This window comes from Panulirus ornatus, chromosome 20 (assembly GCF_036320965.1).
Source record: "Panulirus ornatus isolate Po-2019 chromosome 20, ASM3632096v1, whole genome shotgun sequence".
NCBI lineage: Eukaryota > Metazoa > Arthropoda > Malacostraca > Decapoda > Palinuridae > Panulirus > Panulirus ornatus.
The window spans coordinates 41,693,020-41,710,169 of NC_092243.1; the positions used below are offsets into that span (position 1 = coordinate 41,693,020).

Sequence of the window (17,150 nt, forward strand, 5' to 3'; positions counted from 1 at the left end):
GTAAATTTTAAAGAATGAAAAATATTTTCTCAAGGGTAATGTCCTAAGAAAATATTATCCCGGCTGTTGTTTCTCAACCTGCCTATCTTAATTGATGTTGACCACTGTCATGTTGATATCCTTGTTCTGAAATTGTGTGGCAAGTTTTTAGCAACTAGTATTTGATTAGTGAGGCTGAGTAAGCAGGCCATTAGCACTAAATAGATGACTAGTGAAGGATGAGAGGCATTTAACTCTTACCAAAGGCAGCGCATTAGAGATTTCAAACCCCCTGGGATCCTAGAAATTCTTCAAGCTTTTAGGACACCACCCTTAGAAATGTTTTTCAATCTATAGAAGGTTTTATCCCTGGGGATAGGGGAGAAAGAATACTTCCTACGCATTCCTCATGTGTCATAGAAGGCGACTAAAGGGGATGGGAGCGGGGGGCTAGAAACCCTCCCCTCCTTGTATTTTAACTTTCTAAAAGGGGAAACAGAAGAAGGAGTCACTTGGGGAGTGCTCATCCTCCTCGAAGGCTCGGATTGGGGTGTCTAAATGTGTGTGGATGTAACCAAGATGAAAAAAAAGGAGAGATAGGAAGTATGTTTGAGGAAAGGAACCTGGATGTTTTGGCTCTGAATGAAATGAAGCTCAAGGGTAAAGGGGAAGAGTGGTTTGGGAATGTCTTGGGAGTAAAATCAGGGGTTAGTGAGAGGACAAGAGCAAGGGAAGGAATAGCACTACTCCTGAAACAGGAGTGGTGGGAATATGTGATAGAATGTAAGAAAGTAAACTCTAGATTGATATGGGTAAAACTGAAAGTTGATGGAGAGAGATGGGTGATTATTGGTGCTTACGCACCTGGGCATGAGAAGAAAGATCATGAGAGGCAAGTGTTTTGGGAGCAGCTGAATGAGTGTGTTAGTGGTTTTGATGCACGAGACCGGGTTATAGTGAAGGGTGATTTGAATGCAAAGGTAAGTAATGTGGCAGTTTAGGGAATAATTGGTGTACATGGAGTGTTCAGTGTTGTAAATGGAAATGATGAAGAGCTTGTAGATTTATGTGCTGGAAAAGGACTGGTGATTGGGAATTATATTTTTATTATTATACTTTGTCGCTGTCTCCCGCGTTTGCGAGGTAGCGCAAGGAAACAGACGAAAGAAATGGCCCAACCCCCCCCCCATACACATGTATATACATACGTCCACACACGCAAATATACATACCTACACAGCTTTCCATGGTTTACCCCAGACGCTTCACATGCCTTGATTCAATCCACTGACAGCACATCAACCCCGGTATACCACATCGCTCCAATTCACTCTATTCCTTGCCCTCCTTTCACCCTCCTGCATGTTCAGGCCCCGATCACACAAAATCTTTTTCACTCCATCTTTCCACCTCCAATTTGGTCTCCCTCTTCTCCTCGTTCCCTCCACCTCCGACACATATATCCTCTTGGTCAATCTTTCCTCACTCATTCTCTCCATGTGCCCAAACCACTTCAAAACACCCTCTTCTGCTCTCTCAACCACGCTCTTTTTATTTCCACACATCTCTCTTACCCTTACGTTACTCACTCGATCAAACCACCTCACACCACACATTGTCCTCAAACATCTCATTTCCAGCACATCCATCCTCCTGCGCACAACTCTATCCATAGCCCACGCCTCGCAACCATACAACATTGTTGGAACCACTATTCCTTCAAACATACCCATTTTTGCTTTCCGAGATAATGTTCTCGACTTCCACACATTCTTCAAGGCCCCCAGAATTTTCGCCCCCTCCCCCACCCTATGATCCACTTCCGCTTCCATGTTTCCATCCGCTGCCAGATCCACTTCCAGATATCTAAAACACTTCACTTCCTCCAGTTTTTCTCCATTCAAACTCACCTCCCAATTGACTTGACCCTCAACCCTACTGTACCTAATAATCTTGCTCTTATTCACATTTACTCTTAACTTTCTTCTTCCACACACTTTACCAAACTCAGTGATTGGGAATACCTGGTTTAAAAAGAGAGATATACATAAGTGAGAGTATCATTAAATTTTAGGGAGAATAAAAAGATGTTCTGGAAGGAGGTAAATAAAGTGAGTAAGACAAGGGAGCAAATGGGAACTTCAGTGAAGGGCGCAAATGGGGAGGTGATAACAAGTAGTGGTGATGTGAGAAGGAGATGGAGTGAGTATTTTGAAGGTTTGTTGAATGTGTTTGATGATAGAGTGGCAGATATAGGGTGTTTTGGTCGAGGTGGTGTGCAAAGTGAGAGGGTTAGGGAAAATGAGTTGGTAAACAGAGAAGAGGTAGTAAAAGCTTTGCAGAAGATGAAAGTCGGCAAGGCAGCAGGTTTGGATGGTATTGCAGTGGAATTTATTAAAAAAGGGGGTGACTGTATTGTTGACTGGTTGGTAAGGTTATTTGATGTATGTATGACTCACGGTGAGGTGCCTGAGGATTGGCGGAATGCGTGCATAGTGCCATTGTACAAAGGCAAAGGGGATAAGAGTGAGTGCTCAAATTACAGAGGTATAAGTTTGTTGAGTATTCCTGGTAAATTATATGGGAGGGTATTGATTGAGAGGGTGAAGGCATGTACAGAGCATCAGATTGGGGAAGAGCAGTGTGGTTTCAGAAGTGGTAGAGGATGTGTGGATCAGGTGTTTGCTTTGAAGAATGTGTGTGAGAAATACTTAGAAAAGCAAATGGATTTGTATGTAGCATTTATGGATCTGGAGAAGGCATATGATAGAGTTGATAGAGATGCTCTGTGGAAGGTATTAAGAATGTATGGTGTGGGAGGCAAGTTGTTAGAAGCAGTGAAAAGTTTTTATGGAGGATGTAAGGCATGTGTACATGTAGGAAGAGAGGAAAGTGATTGGTTCTCAGTGAATGTAGGTTTGCGGCAGGGGTGTGTGATGTCTCCATGGTTGTTTAATCTGTTTATGGATGGGGTTGTTAGGGAGGTGAATGCAAGAGTTTTGGAAAGAGGGGCAAGTATGAAGTCTGTTGGGGATGAGAGAGCTTGGGAAGTGAGTCAGTTGTTGTTCGCTGATGATACAGTACTGGTGGCTGATTCATGTGAGAAACTGCAGAAGCTGGTGACTGAGTTTGGTAAAGTGTGTGAAAGAAGAAAGTTAAGAGTAAATGTGAATAAGAGCAAGGTTATTAGGTACAGTAGGGTTGAGGGTCAAGTCAATTGGGAGGTGAGTTTGAATGGAGAAAAACTGGAGGAAGTGAAGTGTTTTAGATATCTGGAAGTGGATCTGGCAGCGGATGGAACCATGGAAGCGGAAGTGGATCATAGGGTGGGGGAGGGGGTGAAAATTCTGGGAGCCTTGAAGAATGTGTGGAAGTCGAGAACATTATATCGGAAAGCAAAAATGGGTATGTTTGAAGGAATAGTGGTTCCAACAATGTTGTATGGTTGCGAGGCGTTGGCTATGGATAGAGTTGTGCGCAGGAGGATGGATGTGCTGGAAATGAGATGTTTGAGGACAATGTGTGGTGTGAGGTGGTTTGATCGAGTAAGTAACGTAAGGGTAAGAGAGATGTGTGGAAATAAAAAGAGCGTGGTTGAGAGAGCAGAAGAGGGTGTTTTGAAATGGTTTGGGCACATGGAGAGAATGAGTGAGGAAAGATTGACCAAGAGGATATATGTGTCGGAGGTGGAGGGAACGAGGAGAAGTGGGAGACCAAATTGGAGGTGGAAAGATGGAGTGAAAAAGATTTTGTGTGATCGGGGCCTGAACATGCAGGAGGGTGAAAGGAGGGCAAGGAATAGAGTGAATTGGAGCGATGTGGTATACCGGGGTTGACGTGCTGTCAGTGGATTGAATCGGGGCAGGTGAAGCGTCTGGGGTAAACCATGGAAAGCTGTGTAGGTATGTATGGGGGTGGGTTGGGCCATTTCTTTCGTCTGTTTCCTTGCGCTACCTCGCAAACGCGGGAGACAGCGACAAAGCAAAAAAAAAGAAAAAAAAATACGTAAGTATACGTATGTAAGAAGGAGAGATGGCCAGAGAGCGTTATTGGATTGCGTGTAGATTGATAGGCGCGCAAGAGAGACTTTTGGATGTTAATGTGCTGAGAGGTGCAAGTGGAGGGATGTCTGATCATTATCTTCACGATTTGTAGAGGTTTTCAGAAAAGAAGAGAGAATGTTGGGGTGAAGAGAGTGATGAGAGTAAGTGAGCTTGGGAAGGAGACTTGTGTGAAGAAGTACAGGAGAGACTGAGTACAGAATGGAAAAAGGTGAGAACAAAGAAGGTAAGGGGAGTGGGGGAGGAATGGGATGTATTTAGGGAAGCAGTGATGGCTTGCGCAAAAGATGCTTGTGGCATGAGAAGCGTGGGAGGTGGGCAGATTAGAAAGGGTAGTGAGTGGTGGGATGAAGAAGTAAGATTATTAGTGAAAGAGAAGAGAGAGGCATTTGGACAATTTTTGCAAGGAAATAAATGAGTGGAAGATGTATAAAAGAAAGAGGCAGGAGGTCAAGAGAAAAGTGCAAGAGGTGAAAAAGAGGGCAAATGAGAGTTGGGGTGAGAGAGTATCATTAAATTTTAGGGAGAATAAAAAGATGTTTTGGAAGGAGGTAAATAAAGTGCGTAAGACAAGGGAACAAATGGGAACATCAGTGAAGGGGGCTAATAGGGAGGTGATAACTAGTAGTGATGATGTGAGAAGGAGATGGAGTGAGTATTTTGAAGGTTTGTTGAATGTGTTTGATGATAGAGTGGCAGATATAGGGTGTTTTGGTCGAGGTGGTGTGCAAAGTGAGAGGGTTAGGGAAAATGAATTGGTAAACAGAGAAGAGGTAGTAAAAGCTTTACGGAAGATGAAAGCCAGCAAGGCAGCGGGTTTGGATGGTATTGCAGTGGAATTTATTAAAAAAGGGGGTGACTGTATTGTTGACTGGTTGGTAAAGTTATTTAATGTATGTATGACTCATGGTGAGGTGCCTGAGGATTGGTGGAATGCTTGTATAGTGCCATTGTACAAAGGCAAAGGGGACAAAGGTGAGTGCTCAAATCACAGAGGTATAAGTTTGTTGTTAGTCTGGTTTCAGAAGTGGTAGAGGATGTGTGGATCAGGTGTTTGCTTTGAAGAATGTGTGTGAGAAATACTTAGAAAAGCAAATGGATTTTTATGTAGCATTTATGGATCTGGAGAAGGCATATGATAAGAGTTGATAGAGATGCTGTATGGAAGGTATTAAGAATATATGGTGTGGGATGCAAGTTGTTAGAAGCAGTGAAAAGTTTTTATTGAGGATGTAAGGCATGTGTACGTGTAGAAAGAGAGGAAAGTGATTGGTTCTCAGTGAATGTAGGTTTGCGGCAGGGGTGTGTGATATCTCCATGGTTGTTTAATTTGTTTATGGATGGGGTTGTTAGGGAGGTGCATGCAAGAGTTTTGGAAAGAGGGGCAAGTATGCAGTCTGTTGTGAATGAAAGAGCTTGGGAAGCGAGTCAGTTGTTCGCTGATGATAGAGTGCTGGTGGCTGATTCATGTGAGAAACTGCAGAAGCTGGTGACTGAGTTTGGTAAAGTGTGTGAAAGAAGAAAGTTGAGAGTAAATGTGGATAAGAGCAAGGCTATTAGGTACAGTAGGGTTGAGGGTCAAGTCAATTGGGAGGTAAGTTTGAATGGAGAAAAACTGGAGGAACTGAAGGGTTTTAGATATCTAGGACTGGATTTGGCAGCGGATGGAACCATGGAAGCGGAAGTGAATCATAGGGTGGGGGAGGGGGCGAAAATTCTGGGAGCGTTGAAAAATGTGTGAAAGTCGAGAACATTATCTCGGAAAGAAAAAATGTGTATGTTTGAAGGAATAGTTGTTCCAACAATGTTGTATGGTTGCGAGGCATGGGCTATGGATAGAGTTGTGCGGAGGAGGGTGGATTTGCTGGAAATGAGATGTTTGAGGACAATATGTGGTGCGAGGTGGTTTGCTCGAGTAGGTAGTAATAGGGTAAGAGAGATTTGTGGTAATAAAAAGAGTGTGGTTGAGAGAGCAGAAGAGGGTGTTTTGAAATGGTTTGTTCACATGGAGAGAATGAGTGAGGAAAGATTGACCAAGAGGATATATGTGTCGGAGGTGGAGGGAACGAGAGAAGTGGGAGACCAAATTGGAGGTGGATAGATGGAGTGAAAAAGATTTTGAGTGATCCGGGCCTGAACATGCAGGAGGGTGAAAGGCGTGCAAGGAATAGAGTGAATTGGAACGATGTGGTATACCGGGGTCACCGTGCTGTCAATGGATTGAACCAGGGCATGTGAAGTGTCTGGGGTAAACCATGGAAAGTCTGTGGGGCCTGGATGTGGGAAGGGAGCTGTGGGTTCTGTGTATTATTACATGACAGCTAGAGACTGAGTGTGAACGAATGTGGCCTTTGTTGTCTTTTCCTAGCGCTACCTCGCGCACATGAGGGGGGAGGGGGTTGTTATTTCATGTGTGGTGGGGTGGCGATGGGAATGAATAAAGGCAGCCAGTATGAATTATGTACATGTGTATATATGTATATGTCTGTTTGTGCATATATATGTATACGTTGAGATGTATAGGTATATATATTTGCATGTGTGGACGTGTATCTATATACATGTGTATGTGGGTGGGTTGGGCCATTCTTTCGTCTGTTTCCTTGCACTACCTCACTAACGCGGGAGACAGCGACAAAGCAAAATGAAATAAATATATGAAAAAAGAAGTTACTTTAGTAGCCATATTTATTGGTTTGTTGAGTAGAGAGACAACTGAACATGAATGTTAGGCACCAGATTTAGCTCAGATTTTTTTTACATAGATTTTTATCTATGTATTTCCATTTTTTTTTTTGCACATGTCTTGTTCAGTCCTATGTAAAGGGTCTTCTGTTTTCAGCTTAGTCATGCTTGAATATGCTTGGAACCACTTCAGCAATTCAAAAAGCCATCACTGCTGCACAGTGCAGTGACATATACTCACAGATCCTTTCCCCCTTCCACAACAAGCACCAAATTGACAAAACTTATTCAGTGTAATAACTTGACAAACACTCTACAACTGCCTCCCCCAAACCCAGTCATAAAAACTATTCTCTGAGACATATTCTCATCTGAAACCACTCCCTGGGTATGTGCAAATTACATTGGCTTGTCTGCTTTCTAGATACCACCCATTTCTCCAACATTACAAACATCAGTTAAATTTATCACAGGACACCTTATGCCTAAGATGCAGCTGAGTCTGTATTCATCATATGTAACATTACCACACTACTTGACCTGTATTCTTGCCTGATGGTTGTGGTGAATTTCCTGAGTGTTGTATGTGCCCATTTATAAGGGGGTCACAGGACAGGAAAGGTAAGGTAGTACATACAATTATAAGCCATGAGAATGCCTGGACAGGTACAATTTTTGTATCATCTCCGGGAAAGTTGCTGGATTTACCCTGCCGCTATTATGATTTGATAAGTTTTTGATGTCTGCAACAAATAAAGAGTGGCTACACAAAATCGCTGACAACTCAGAAGATACAAGGTGGCAATATAGCGGAAAATACTGCTTAACTCACTAGGTATTTGAAAGGAAATCACAGTGTTCTGTATTTCTGTCCATCATGTGAAAGGGGTTGCTGACACAGTATACATTACTTATGAACACAGTTTTTACCTAGTCTGCATCAGGTATCTTGAGACCTGCATTAGAGTTGCCATCAACCAGTGGCCTGCTGAGAGTGAGGCAGTGAAGCCCAAGAAGCGTTACTGTAATGGAGACTCTTTTGCCATGACCACCCCTTTGAAGATGTACCTGAACAAAACGGGCATCAGTGATATAGATATATATAGATTAGATATCTTTTCATGCATGTGGTAAATTATATTGCTGTTAATTTGCTTTGTCATTTATTTCCAGGTTCATAGTATATTTTCTGATAATCTAGATTTGAATACTGATTTAATGTTGTAGCAGTTTTTAGATGTAGGGCACAGCTAAACAAAATTGTAGCATTTTAACTGAAGTATTTATTTACTGTTGCAATCATTTTCAGGTTCAGGATATCATCCAAGATATTTTAAACTTCAAATTTGACCCAAATAAGGAAGAAAAACATCAGGAAGATGTTGAGGACATTTCAGAAATGAAGATAGCCACTGTGGATGAACTAATGAGTACAGGAGACCTTAGGATTGGGGGTATTGCTGTAACCACACCAGATGCAACTGATGGTGTGGGTATGAGTAGAGTAGCAGGAGGGGAAGATGACTGTAGTGGCTGTCTCTCAATTTGGTGTAGAGGATGCCAGGAGAAACAGACAGAAGGACTCATCCAGGTTGCTGAGATACTTAAGAAGCTAGATTATATAGAGTCTTTGTTTCCATCTACAGGAAAATTGGCATTCCATTTCCCAGAATGGGAACAGCCAGAATTTGTTAATCGATACAAGGCCTTATGTGTGTGGTACAATACAACTGTTCAATTAAGAATGAAAATTGAAGTCCTTGGCAAACTTCTTGGAAACATGACCAATACCCCAATACCATGGCCTACATTTTGTTCCTACTTTACCAGTGCAACTCCAGCATCAAGTTATGACTCTGGTGTGCCAATAGCAACTCCAGTTGAGGAAGTTGTGCAAGAAACAGACATCCAAATGTCCAAGTCACTATCAAGTGTTCGTTTTGTTGTAGACTTAGATAAGTCTGATGCTAGCTCTAATCCCTCTGATTCCAATAACTCCACAGACTCAGGTCAAACTACTGCTAGCACAAACAGTGGCCTTCTAATGCCCCCTGGATATACCTCAGCACCTCCTGTGGGTGGGTTACGTCGCTGCCTCAGTGATATCTTCATGGAAGCCAATCCTTACAGGTACATTTATTACTATCACTTAATACTTTGTATGCTCTTTCCTTCATCCATAGGAGGGTGGTGCATTTGAAATTTTTTTTATATATTAAAGTGATTGGTTCTCAGTGAATGTAGGTTTGCGGGAGGGGTGTGTGATGTCTCCATGGTTGTTTAATTTGTTTATGGATGGGGTTGTTAGGGAGGTGAATGCAAGAGTTTTGGAAAGAGGGGCAAGTATGAAGTCTGTTGGGGATGAGAGAGCTTGGGAAGTGAGTCAGTTGTTGTTCGCTGATGATACAGCACTGGTGGCTGATTCATGTGAGAAACTGCAGAAGCTGGTGACTGAGTTTGGTAAAGTGTGTGAAAGAAGAAAGTTAAGAGTAAATGTGAATAAGAGCAAGGTTATTAGGTACAGTAGGGTTGAGGGTCAAGTCAATTGGGAGGTAAGTTTGAATGGAGAAAAACTGGAGGAAGTAAAGTGTTTTAGATATCTGGGAGTGGATCTGGCAGCGGATGGAACCATGGAAGCGGAAGTGGATCATAGGGTGGGGGAGGGGGCGAAAATTCTGAGGGCCTTGAAGAATGTGTGGAAGTCGAGAACATTATCTCGGAAAGCAAAAATGGGTATGTTTGAAGGAATAGTGGTTCCAACAATGTTGTATGGTTGCTAGGCGTGGGCTATGGATAGAGTTGTGCGCAGGAGGATGGATGTGCTGGAAATGAGATGTTTGAGGACAATGTGTGGTGTGAGGTGGTTTGATCGAGTAAGTAACGTAAGGGTAAGAGAGATGTGTGGGAATAAGAAGAGTGTGGTTGAGAGAGCAGAAGAGGGTGTTCTGAAATGGTTTGGGCACATGGAGAGAATGAGTGAGGAAAGATTGACCAAGAGGATATATGTGTCGGAGGTGGAGGGAACGAGAAGTGGGAGACCAAATTGGAGGTGGAAAGATGGAGTGAAAAAGATTTTGTGTGATCGGGGCCTGAACATGCAGGAGGGTGAAAGGCGTGCAAGGAATAGAGTGAATTGGATCGATGTGGAATACCGGGGTTGAAGTGCTGTCAGTGGATTGAATCAGGGCAGGTGAAGCGTCTGGGGTAAACCATGGAAAGCTGTGTAGGTATGTATATTTGCGTGTGTGGACATATGTATATACATGTGTATGGGGGTGGGTTGGGCCATTTCTTTCGTCTGTTTCCTTGCGCTACCTCGCAAACGCGGGAGACAGCGACAAAGCAAAAAAAAAAAAAAATTAAAGTTGATTATGATCTTTTTTCTTTCAGATTTTAAAGAACAAAGCCATTACTCAAAATGTTTACTGAAAATTTTTACTTGTTGGTTTCAGTATCTGATAGATGTAGCAGTTACCATGTTTGTGAAATGAAAAGAAATAAGAATGAATAAGAACATTGAGTGCTTGTCCTCTGCTCAGTGAAGGCACACTTTAAGATTGGGATTCATTTAGAGCATTTCTTCATTTAATGAAGGTTCTCCTTCACTAAATGAAGAACTTTCATATCTTGCATCATCTGTCTGCAAGACTAGAGTGAAAATAGGCCCTGATCAGGGCTAGGTTCAGTTTTTGTATGATGATTTATATATTTCAAGTACTCTGTAAGTTTGGTGAATTCCATTTCTGTAAGAATGCAACATTACATAAGCTCATTCATGATGCAGTTGAGATGCCTCCAGGAAAAAATTTAGATACTTTATTTTTTCTTGTGTGTTTGTACCAAGACATTTATTTCTACATCCCACCTAACTTGTCCCTCAACTGTGCTGAACCTGATAACCTTTCTCATATGTTATTATAATTGTATTATTATATTATACTTAATTGCTGTTTCCCGTGTTAGCGAGGTAGCACCAGGATACAGACAAAGAATGGCCCATCCACTCGTATACACATTTTTTTTATTTGCTCTCTCGCTGTCCCCCGCGTGTGCGAGGTAGCGCAAGGAAACAGACGAAAGAAATGGCCCAAGCCACCCCCATACACATGTATATACATACACGTCCCCACACTCAAATATACATACCCATACATCTCAATGTACACATATATATACACACACAGACATATACATATATACACATGCACACAATTCACACTTTCTGCCTTTATTCATTCCCATCGCCACCTCGCCACACATGGAATAACATCCCCCTCCCCCTCATGTCTGCGAGGTAGCGGTAGGAAAAGACAACAAAGGCCCCATTCGTTCACACTCAATCTCTAGCTGTCATGCAATAATGCCCGAAACCACAGCTCCCTTTCCACATCCAAGCCCCACAGATCTTTCCATGGTTTACCCCAGACACTTCACATGCCCTTATTCAATCCATTGACCACGTCGACCCCGGTATACCACATCGATCCAATTCACTCTATTCCTTGCCAGCCTTTCACCCTCCTGCATGTTCAGGCCCCGATCACTCAAAATCTTTTTCACTCCATTCCATCTTTCCACCTCCAATTTGGTCACCCACTTCTCCTCGTTCCCTCCACCTCTGACACATATATCCTCTTGGTCAATCTATCCTCACTCATTCTCTCCATGTGCCCAAAGCATTTCAAAACACCCTCTTCTGCTCTCTCAACCACACTCTTTTTATTTCCACACATCTCTCTTACCCTTACATTACTTACTCGATCAAACCACCTCACACCCCATATTGTCCTCAGACATCTCATTTCCAGCACATTCCACCATCCTGCGCACTACTCTATTCATAGCCCATGCCTTGCAACCATACAACATTGTTGGAACCACTATTCCTTCAAACATAGCCATTTTTGCTTTCCGAGATAATGTTCTCGACTTCCACACATTCTTTAAGGCTCCCAGAATTTTCGCCCCCTCCCCACCCTATGATTCACTTCCGCTTCCATGGTTCCATCCGCTGCCAGATCCACTATCAGATATCTAAAACACTTTACTTCCTCCAGTTTTTCTCCATTCAAACTTACCTCCCAATTGACTTGACCCTCAACCCTACTGTACCTAATAACCTTGCTCTTATTCACATTTACTCTTAACTTTCTTCTTTCACACTCTTTACCAAACTCAGTCACCAGCTTCTGCAGTTTCTCACATGAATCAGCCACCAGTGCTGTATCATCAGCGAACAACAACTGACTCACTTCCCAAGCTCTTTCATCCACAACAGACTGCATACTTGCCCCTCTTTCCAAAACTCTTGCATTCACCTCCCTAGCAACCCCATCCATAAACAAATTAAACAACCATAGAGACATCACACACCCCTGCCGCAAACTTACATTTACTGAGAACCAATCACTTTCCTCTCTTCCTACACGTACACATGCCTTACATCCTCGATAAAAACTTTTCACTGCTTCTAACAACTTGCCTCCCACACCATATATTCTTAGTACCTTCCACAGAGCATCTCTATCAACTCTATCATATGCCTTCTCCAGATCCATAAATGCTACATACAAATCCATTTGGTTTTCTAAGTATTTCTCACATACATTCTTTAAAGCAAACACCTGATCCACACATCCTCTACCACTTCTGAAACCACACTGCTCTTCCCCAATCTGCTGCTCTGTACATGCCTTCACCCTCTCAATCAATACCCTCCCATATAATTTACCAGGAATACTCAACAAACTTATACCTCTGTAATTTGAGCACTCACTCTTATCCCCTTTGCCTTTATACAATGGCACTATGCACGCATTCCGCCAATCCTCAGGCACCTCACCATGGATCATACATACATTGAATAACCTTACCAACCAGCCAACAATACAGTCACCCCCTTTTTTTAATAAATTCCACTGCAATACCATCCAAACCTGCTGCCTTGCCGGCTTTCATCTTCCGCAAAGCTTTTACTACCTCTTATCTGTTTGCCAAATCATTTTCCCTAACCCTCTCACTTTGCACACCACCTCGACCAAAACACCCTATATCTGCTGCTCTATCATCAAACACATTCAACAAACCTTCAAAATACTCACTCCATCTCCTTCTCACATCACCACTACTTGTTATACACATATATATACATAAATGCCCATACACAAACATTTTTTTTTTTTTTTCTATACTTTGTCGCTGTCTCCCGCGTTTGCGAGGTAGCGCAAGGAAACAGACGAAAGAAATGGCCCAACCCCCCCCCCCCATACACATGTATATACATACGTCCACACACGCAAGTATACATACCTACACAGCTTTCCATGGTTTACCCCAGACGCTTCACATGCCTTGATTCAATCCACTGACAGCACGTCAACCCCGGTATACCACATCGCTCCAATTCACTCTATTCCTTGCCCTCCTTTCACCCTCCTGCATGCTCAGGCCCCGATCACACAAAATCTTTTTCACTCCATCTTTCCACCTCCAATTTGGTCTCCCTCTTCTCCTCGTTCCCTCCACCTCCGACACATATATCCTCTTGGTCAATCTTTCCTCACTCATTCTCTCCATGTGCCTAAACCACTTCAAAACACCTTCTTCTGCTCTCTCAACCACGCTCTTTTTATTTCCACACATCTCTCTTACCCTTACGTTACTCACTCGATCAAACCACCTCACACCACACATTGTCCTCAAACATCTCATTTCCAGCACATCCATCCTCCTACGCACAACTCTATCCATAGCCCACGCCTCGCAACCATATACATTCTTATACATATCAGCAAATTTATTTATATTTATTATGCTTTGTCACTGTCTCCTGTGTTAGCGAGTTAGTGCAAGGAAACAGACGAAAGAATGGCCCAACCACCCACATACACATGTATATACATACATGTCCACACATGCATATATACATACCTATACATTTCAACATATACATATATACACATACACAGACTCCCTTACTTCCATTGTTCTCACCTTTTTCCATTCTGTACTCAGTCTCTCCTGGTACTTCCTCACACAAGTCTCCTTCCCAAGCTCACTTACTCTCACCACCCTCTTCACCCCAACATTCACTCTTCTTTTCTGAAAACCCATACAAATCTTCACCTTAACCTCCACAAGATAATGATCAGACATCCCTCCAGTTGCACCTCTCAGCACATTAACATCCAAAAGTCTCTCTTTCGCGCGCCTGTCAATTAACACGTAATCCAATAACGCTCTCTGGCCATCTCTCCTACTTACATACGTATACTTTTGTATATCTCGCTTTTTAAACCAGGTATTCCCAATCACCAGTCCTTTTTCAGCACATAAATCTACAAGCTCTTCACCATTTCCATTTACAACACTGAACACCCCATATATACCAATTATTCCCTCAACTGCCACATTACTCACCTTTGCATTCAAATCACCCATCACTATAACTCGGTCTCGTGCATCAAAACCACTAACACACTCATTTAGCTGCTCCCAAAACACTTGCCTCTCATGATCTTTCTTCTCATGCCCAGGTGCATATGCACCTATAATCACCCATCTCTCTCCATCAACTTTCAGTTTTACCCATATTAATCGAGAATTTACTTTCTTACATTCTATCACATACTCCCACAACTCCTGTTTCAGGAGTACCGCTACTCCTTCCCTTGCTCTTGTCCTCTCACTAACCCCTGACTTTACTCCCAAGACATTCCCAAACCACTCTTCCCCTTTACCCTTGAGTGGGGGAGGAATGGGATGTATTTACGGAATCAGTGATGGATTGCGCAAAAGATGCTTGTGGCATGAGAAGAGTGGGAGGTGGGTTGATTAGAAAGGGTAGTGAGTGGTGGGATGAAGAAGTAAGATTATTAGTGAAAGAGAAGAGAGAGACATTTGGACAATTTTTGCAGGGAAAAAATGCAATTGAGTGGGAGATGTATAAAACAAAGAGACAGGAGGTCAAGAGAAAGGCGCAAGAGGTGAAAAAGAGGGCAAATGAGAGTTGAGGTGAGAGAGTATCATTAAATTTTAGGGAGAATAAAAAGATGTTCTGGAAGGAGGTAAATAAAGTGTGTAAGACAAGGGAGCAAATGGGAACTTCAGTGAAGGGCGCAAATGGGGAGGTGATAACAAGTAGTGGTGATGTGAGAAGGAGATGGAGTGAGTATTTTGAAGGTTTGTTGAATGTGTTTGTTGATAGAGTGGCAGATATAGGGTGTTTTGGTCAAGTTAGTGTGCAAAGTGAGAGGGTTAGGGAAAATGATTTGGTAAACAGAGAAGAGGTAGTAAAAGCTTTGCGGAAGATGAAAGCCGGCAAGGCAGCAGGTTTGGATGGTATTGCAGTGGAATTTATTAAGAAAGGGGGTGACTGTATTATTGACTGGTTGGTAAGGTTATTTAATGTATGTATGACTCATGGTGAGGTGCCTGAGGATTGGAGGAATGCGTGCATAGTGCCATTGTACAAAGGCAAAGGGGATAAGAGTGAGTGCTCAAATTACAGAGGTATAAGTTTGTTGAGTATTCGTGGTAAATTATGTGGGAGGGTATTGATTGAGAGGGTGAAGGCTTGTACAGAGCATCAGATTGGGGATGAGCAATGTGGTTTCAGAAGAGGTAGAGGATGTGTGGATCAGGTGTTTGCTTTGAAGAATGTATGTGAGAATTACTTAGAAAAGCAAATGGATTTGTATGTAGCATTTATGGATCTGGAGAAGGCATATGATAAAGTTGATAGAGATGCTCTGTGGAAGGTATTAAGAATATATGGTGTGGGAGGCAAGTTGTTAGAAGCAGTGAAAAGTTTTTATGGAGGATGTAAGGCATGTGTACGTGTAGGAAGAGAGGAAAGTGATTGGTTCTCAGTGAATGTAGGTTTGCGGCAGGGGTGTGTGATGTCTCCATGGTTGTTTAATTTGTTTATGGATGGGGTTGTTAGGGAGGTGAATGGAAGAGTTTTGGAAAGAGGGGCAAGTATGAAGTCTGTTGGGGATGAGAGAGCTTGGGAAGTGAGTCAGTTGTTGTTCGCTGATGATACAGCGCTGGTGGCTGATTCATATGAGAAACTGCAGAAGCTGGTGACTGAGTTTGGTAAAGTGTGTGAAAGAAGAAAGTTAAGAGTAAATGTGAATAAGAGCAAGGTTATTAGGTACAGTAGGGTTGAGGGTCAAGTCAATTGGGAGGTAAGTTTGAATGGAGAAAAACTGGAGGAAGTAAAGTGTTTTAGATATCTGGGAGTGGATCTGGCAGCAGATGAAACCATGGAAGCGGAAGTGGATCATAGGGTGAGGGAGGAGGCGAAAATTCTGGGAGCCTTGAAGAATGTGTGGAAGTCGAGAACATTATCTCGGAAAGCAAAAATGGGTATGTTTGAAGGAAGAGTGGTTCTAACAATGTTGTATGGTTGCGAGGCATGGGCTATGGATAGAGTTGTGCGCAGGAGGATGGATATGCTGGAAATGAGATGTTTGAGGACAATGTGTGGTGTGAGGTGGTTTGATCGAGTAAGTAACGTAAGGGTAAGAGAGATGTGTGGAAATGAAAAGAGCGTGGTTGAGAGAGCAGAAGAGGGTGTTTTGAAATGGTTTGGGCACATGGAGAGAATGAGTGAGGAAAGATTGACCAAGAGGATGTATGTGTTGGAGGTGGAGGGAACGAGGAGAAGTGGGAGACCAAATTGGAGGTGGAAAGATGGAGTGAAAAAGATTTTGTGTGATCGGGGCGTGAACATGCAGGAGGGTGAAAGGCGTGCAAGGAATAGAGTGAAGTGTATCGATGTGGTATACCAGGGTTGACGTGCTGTCAGTGGGTTGAATCAGGGCATGTGAAGCGTCTGGGGTAAACCATGGAAAGCTGTGTAGGTATGTATATTTGCGTGTGTGGACGTATGTATATACATGTGTATGGGGGTGGGTTGGGCCATTTCTTTCGTCTGTTTCCTTGCGCTACCTCGCAATCGCGGGAGACAGCGACAAAGCAAAAAAAAAACATGCACAGACATATATATATATATTTATTATTTATTATTTATCAGATTGGGGAAGAGCAGTGTGGTTTCAGAAGTGGTAGAGGATGTGTGGATCAGGTGTTTGCTTTGAAGAATGTATGTGAGAAATACTTAGAAAAGCAAATGGATTTGTATGTAGCATTTATGGATCTGGAGAAGGCATATGATAGAGTTGATAGAGATGCTCTGTGGAAGGTATTAAGAATATATGGTGTGGGAGGCAAGTTATTAGAAGCAGTGAAAAGTTTTTATCGAGGATGTAAGGCATTTGTATGTGTAGGAAGAGAGGAAAGTGATTGGTTCTCAGTGAATGTAGGTTTGCGGCAGGGGTGTGTGATGTCTCCATGGTTGTTTAATTTGTTTATGGATGGGGTTGTTAGGGAGGTGAATGGAAGAATTTTGGAAAGAGGGGC

The 17,150-nt window shown here is 42.7% G+C and overlaps 1 protein-coding gene across 1 annotated transcript in view; it reads left to right on the plus strand.

Moving 5' to 3' along the window:
- Mekk1 (mitogen-activated protein kinase kinase kinase 4) overlaps positions 1-17,150 on the plus strand; it is a 1,037,736-nt gene that overhangs the window by 211,966 nt on the left and 808,620 nt on the right. Inside the window, exon 7 of the mRNA XM_071674802.1 lies at positions 8,035-8,855. Within this exon, the coding sequence (XP_071530903.1) occupies positions 8,035-8,855 (821 nt within the window). The remainder of the gene's footprint in view (positions 1-8,034; positions 8,856-17,150) is intronic.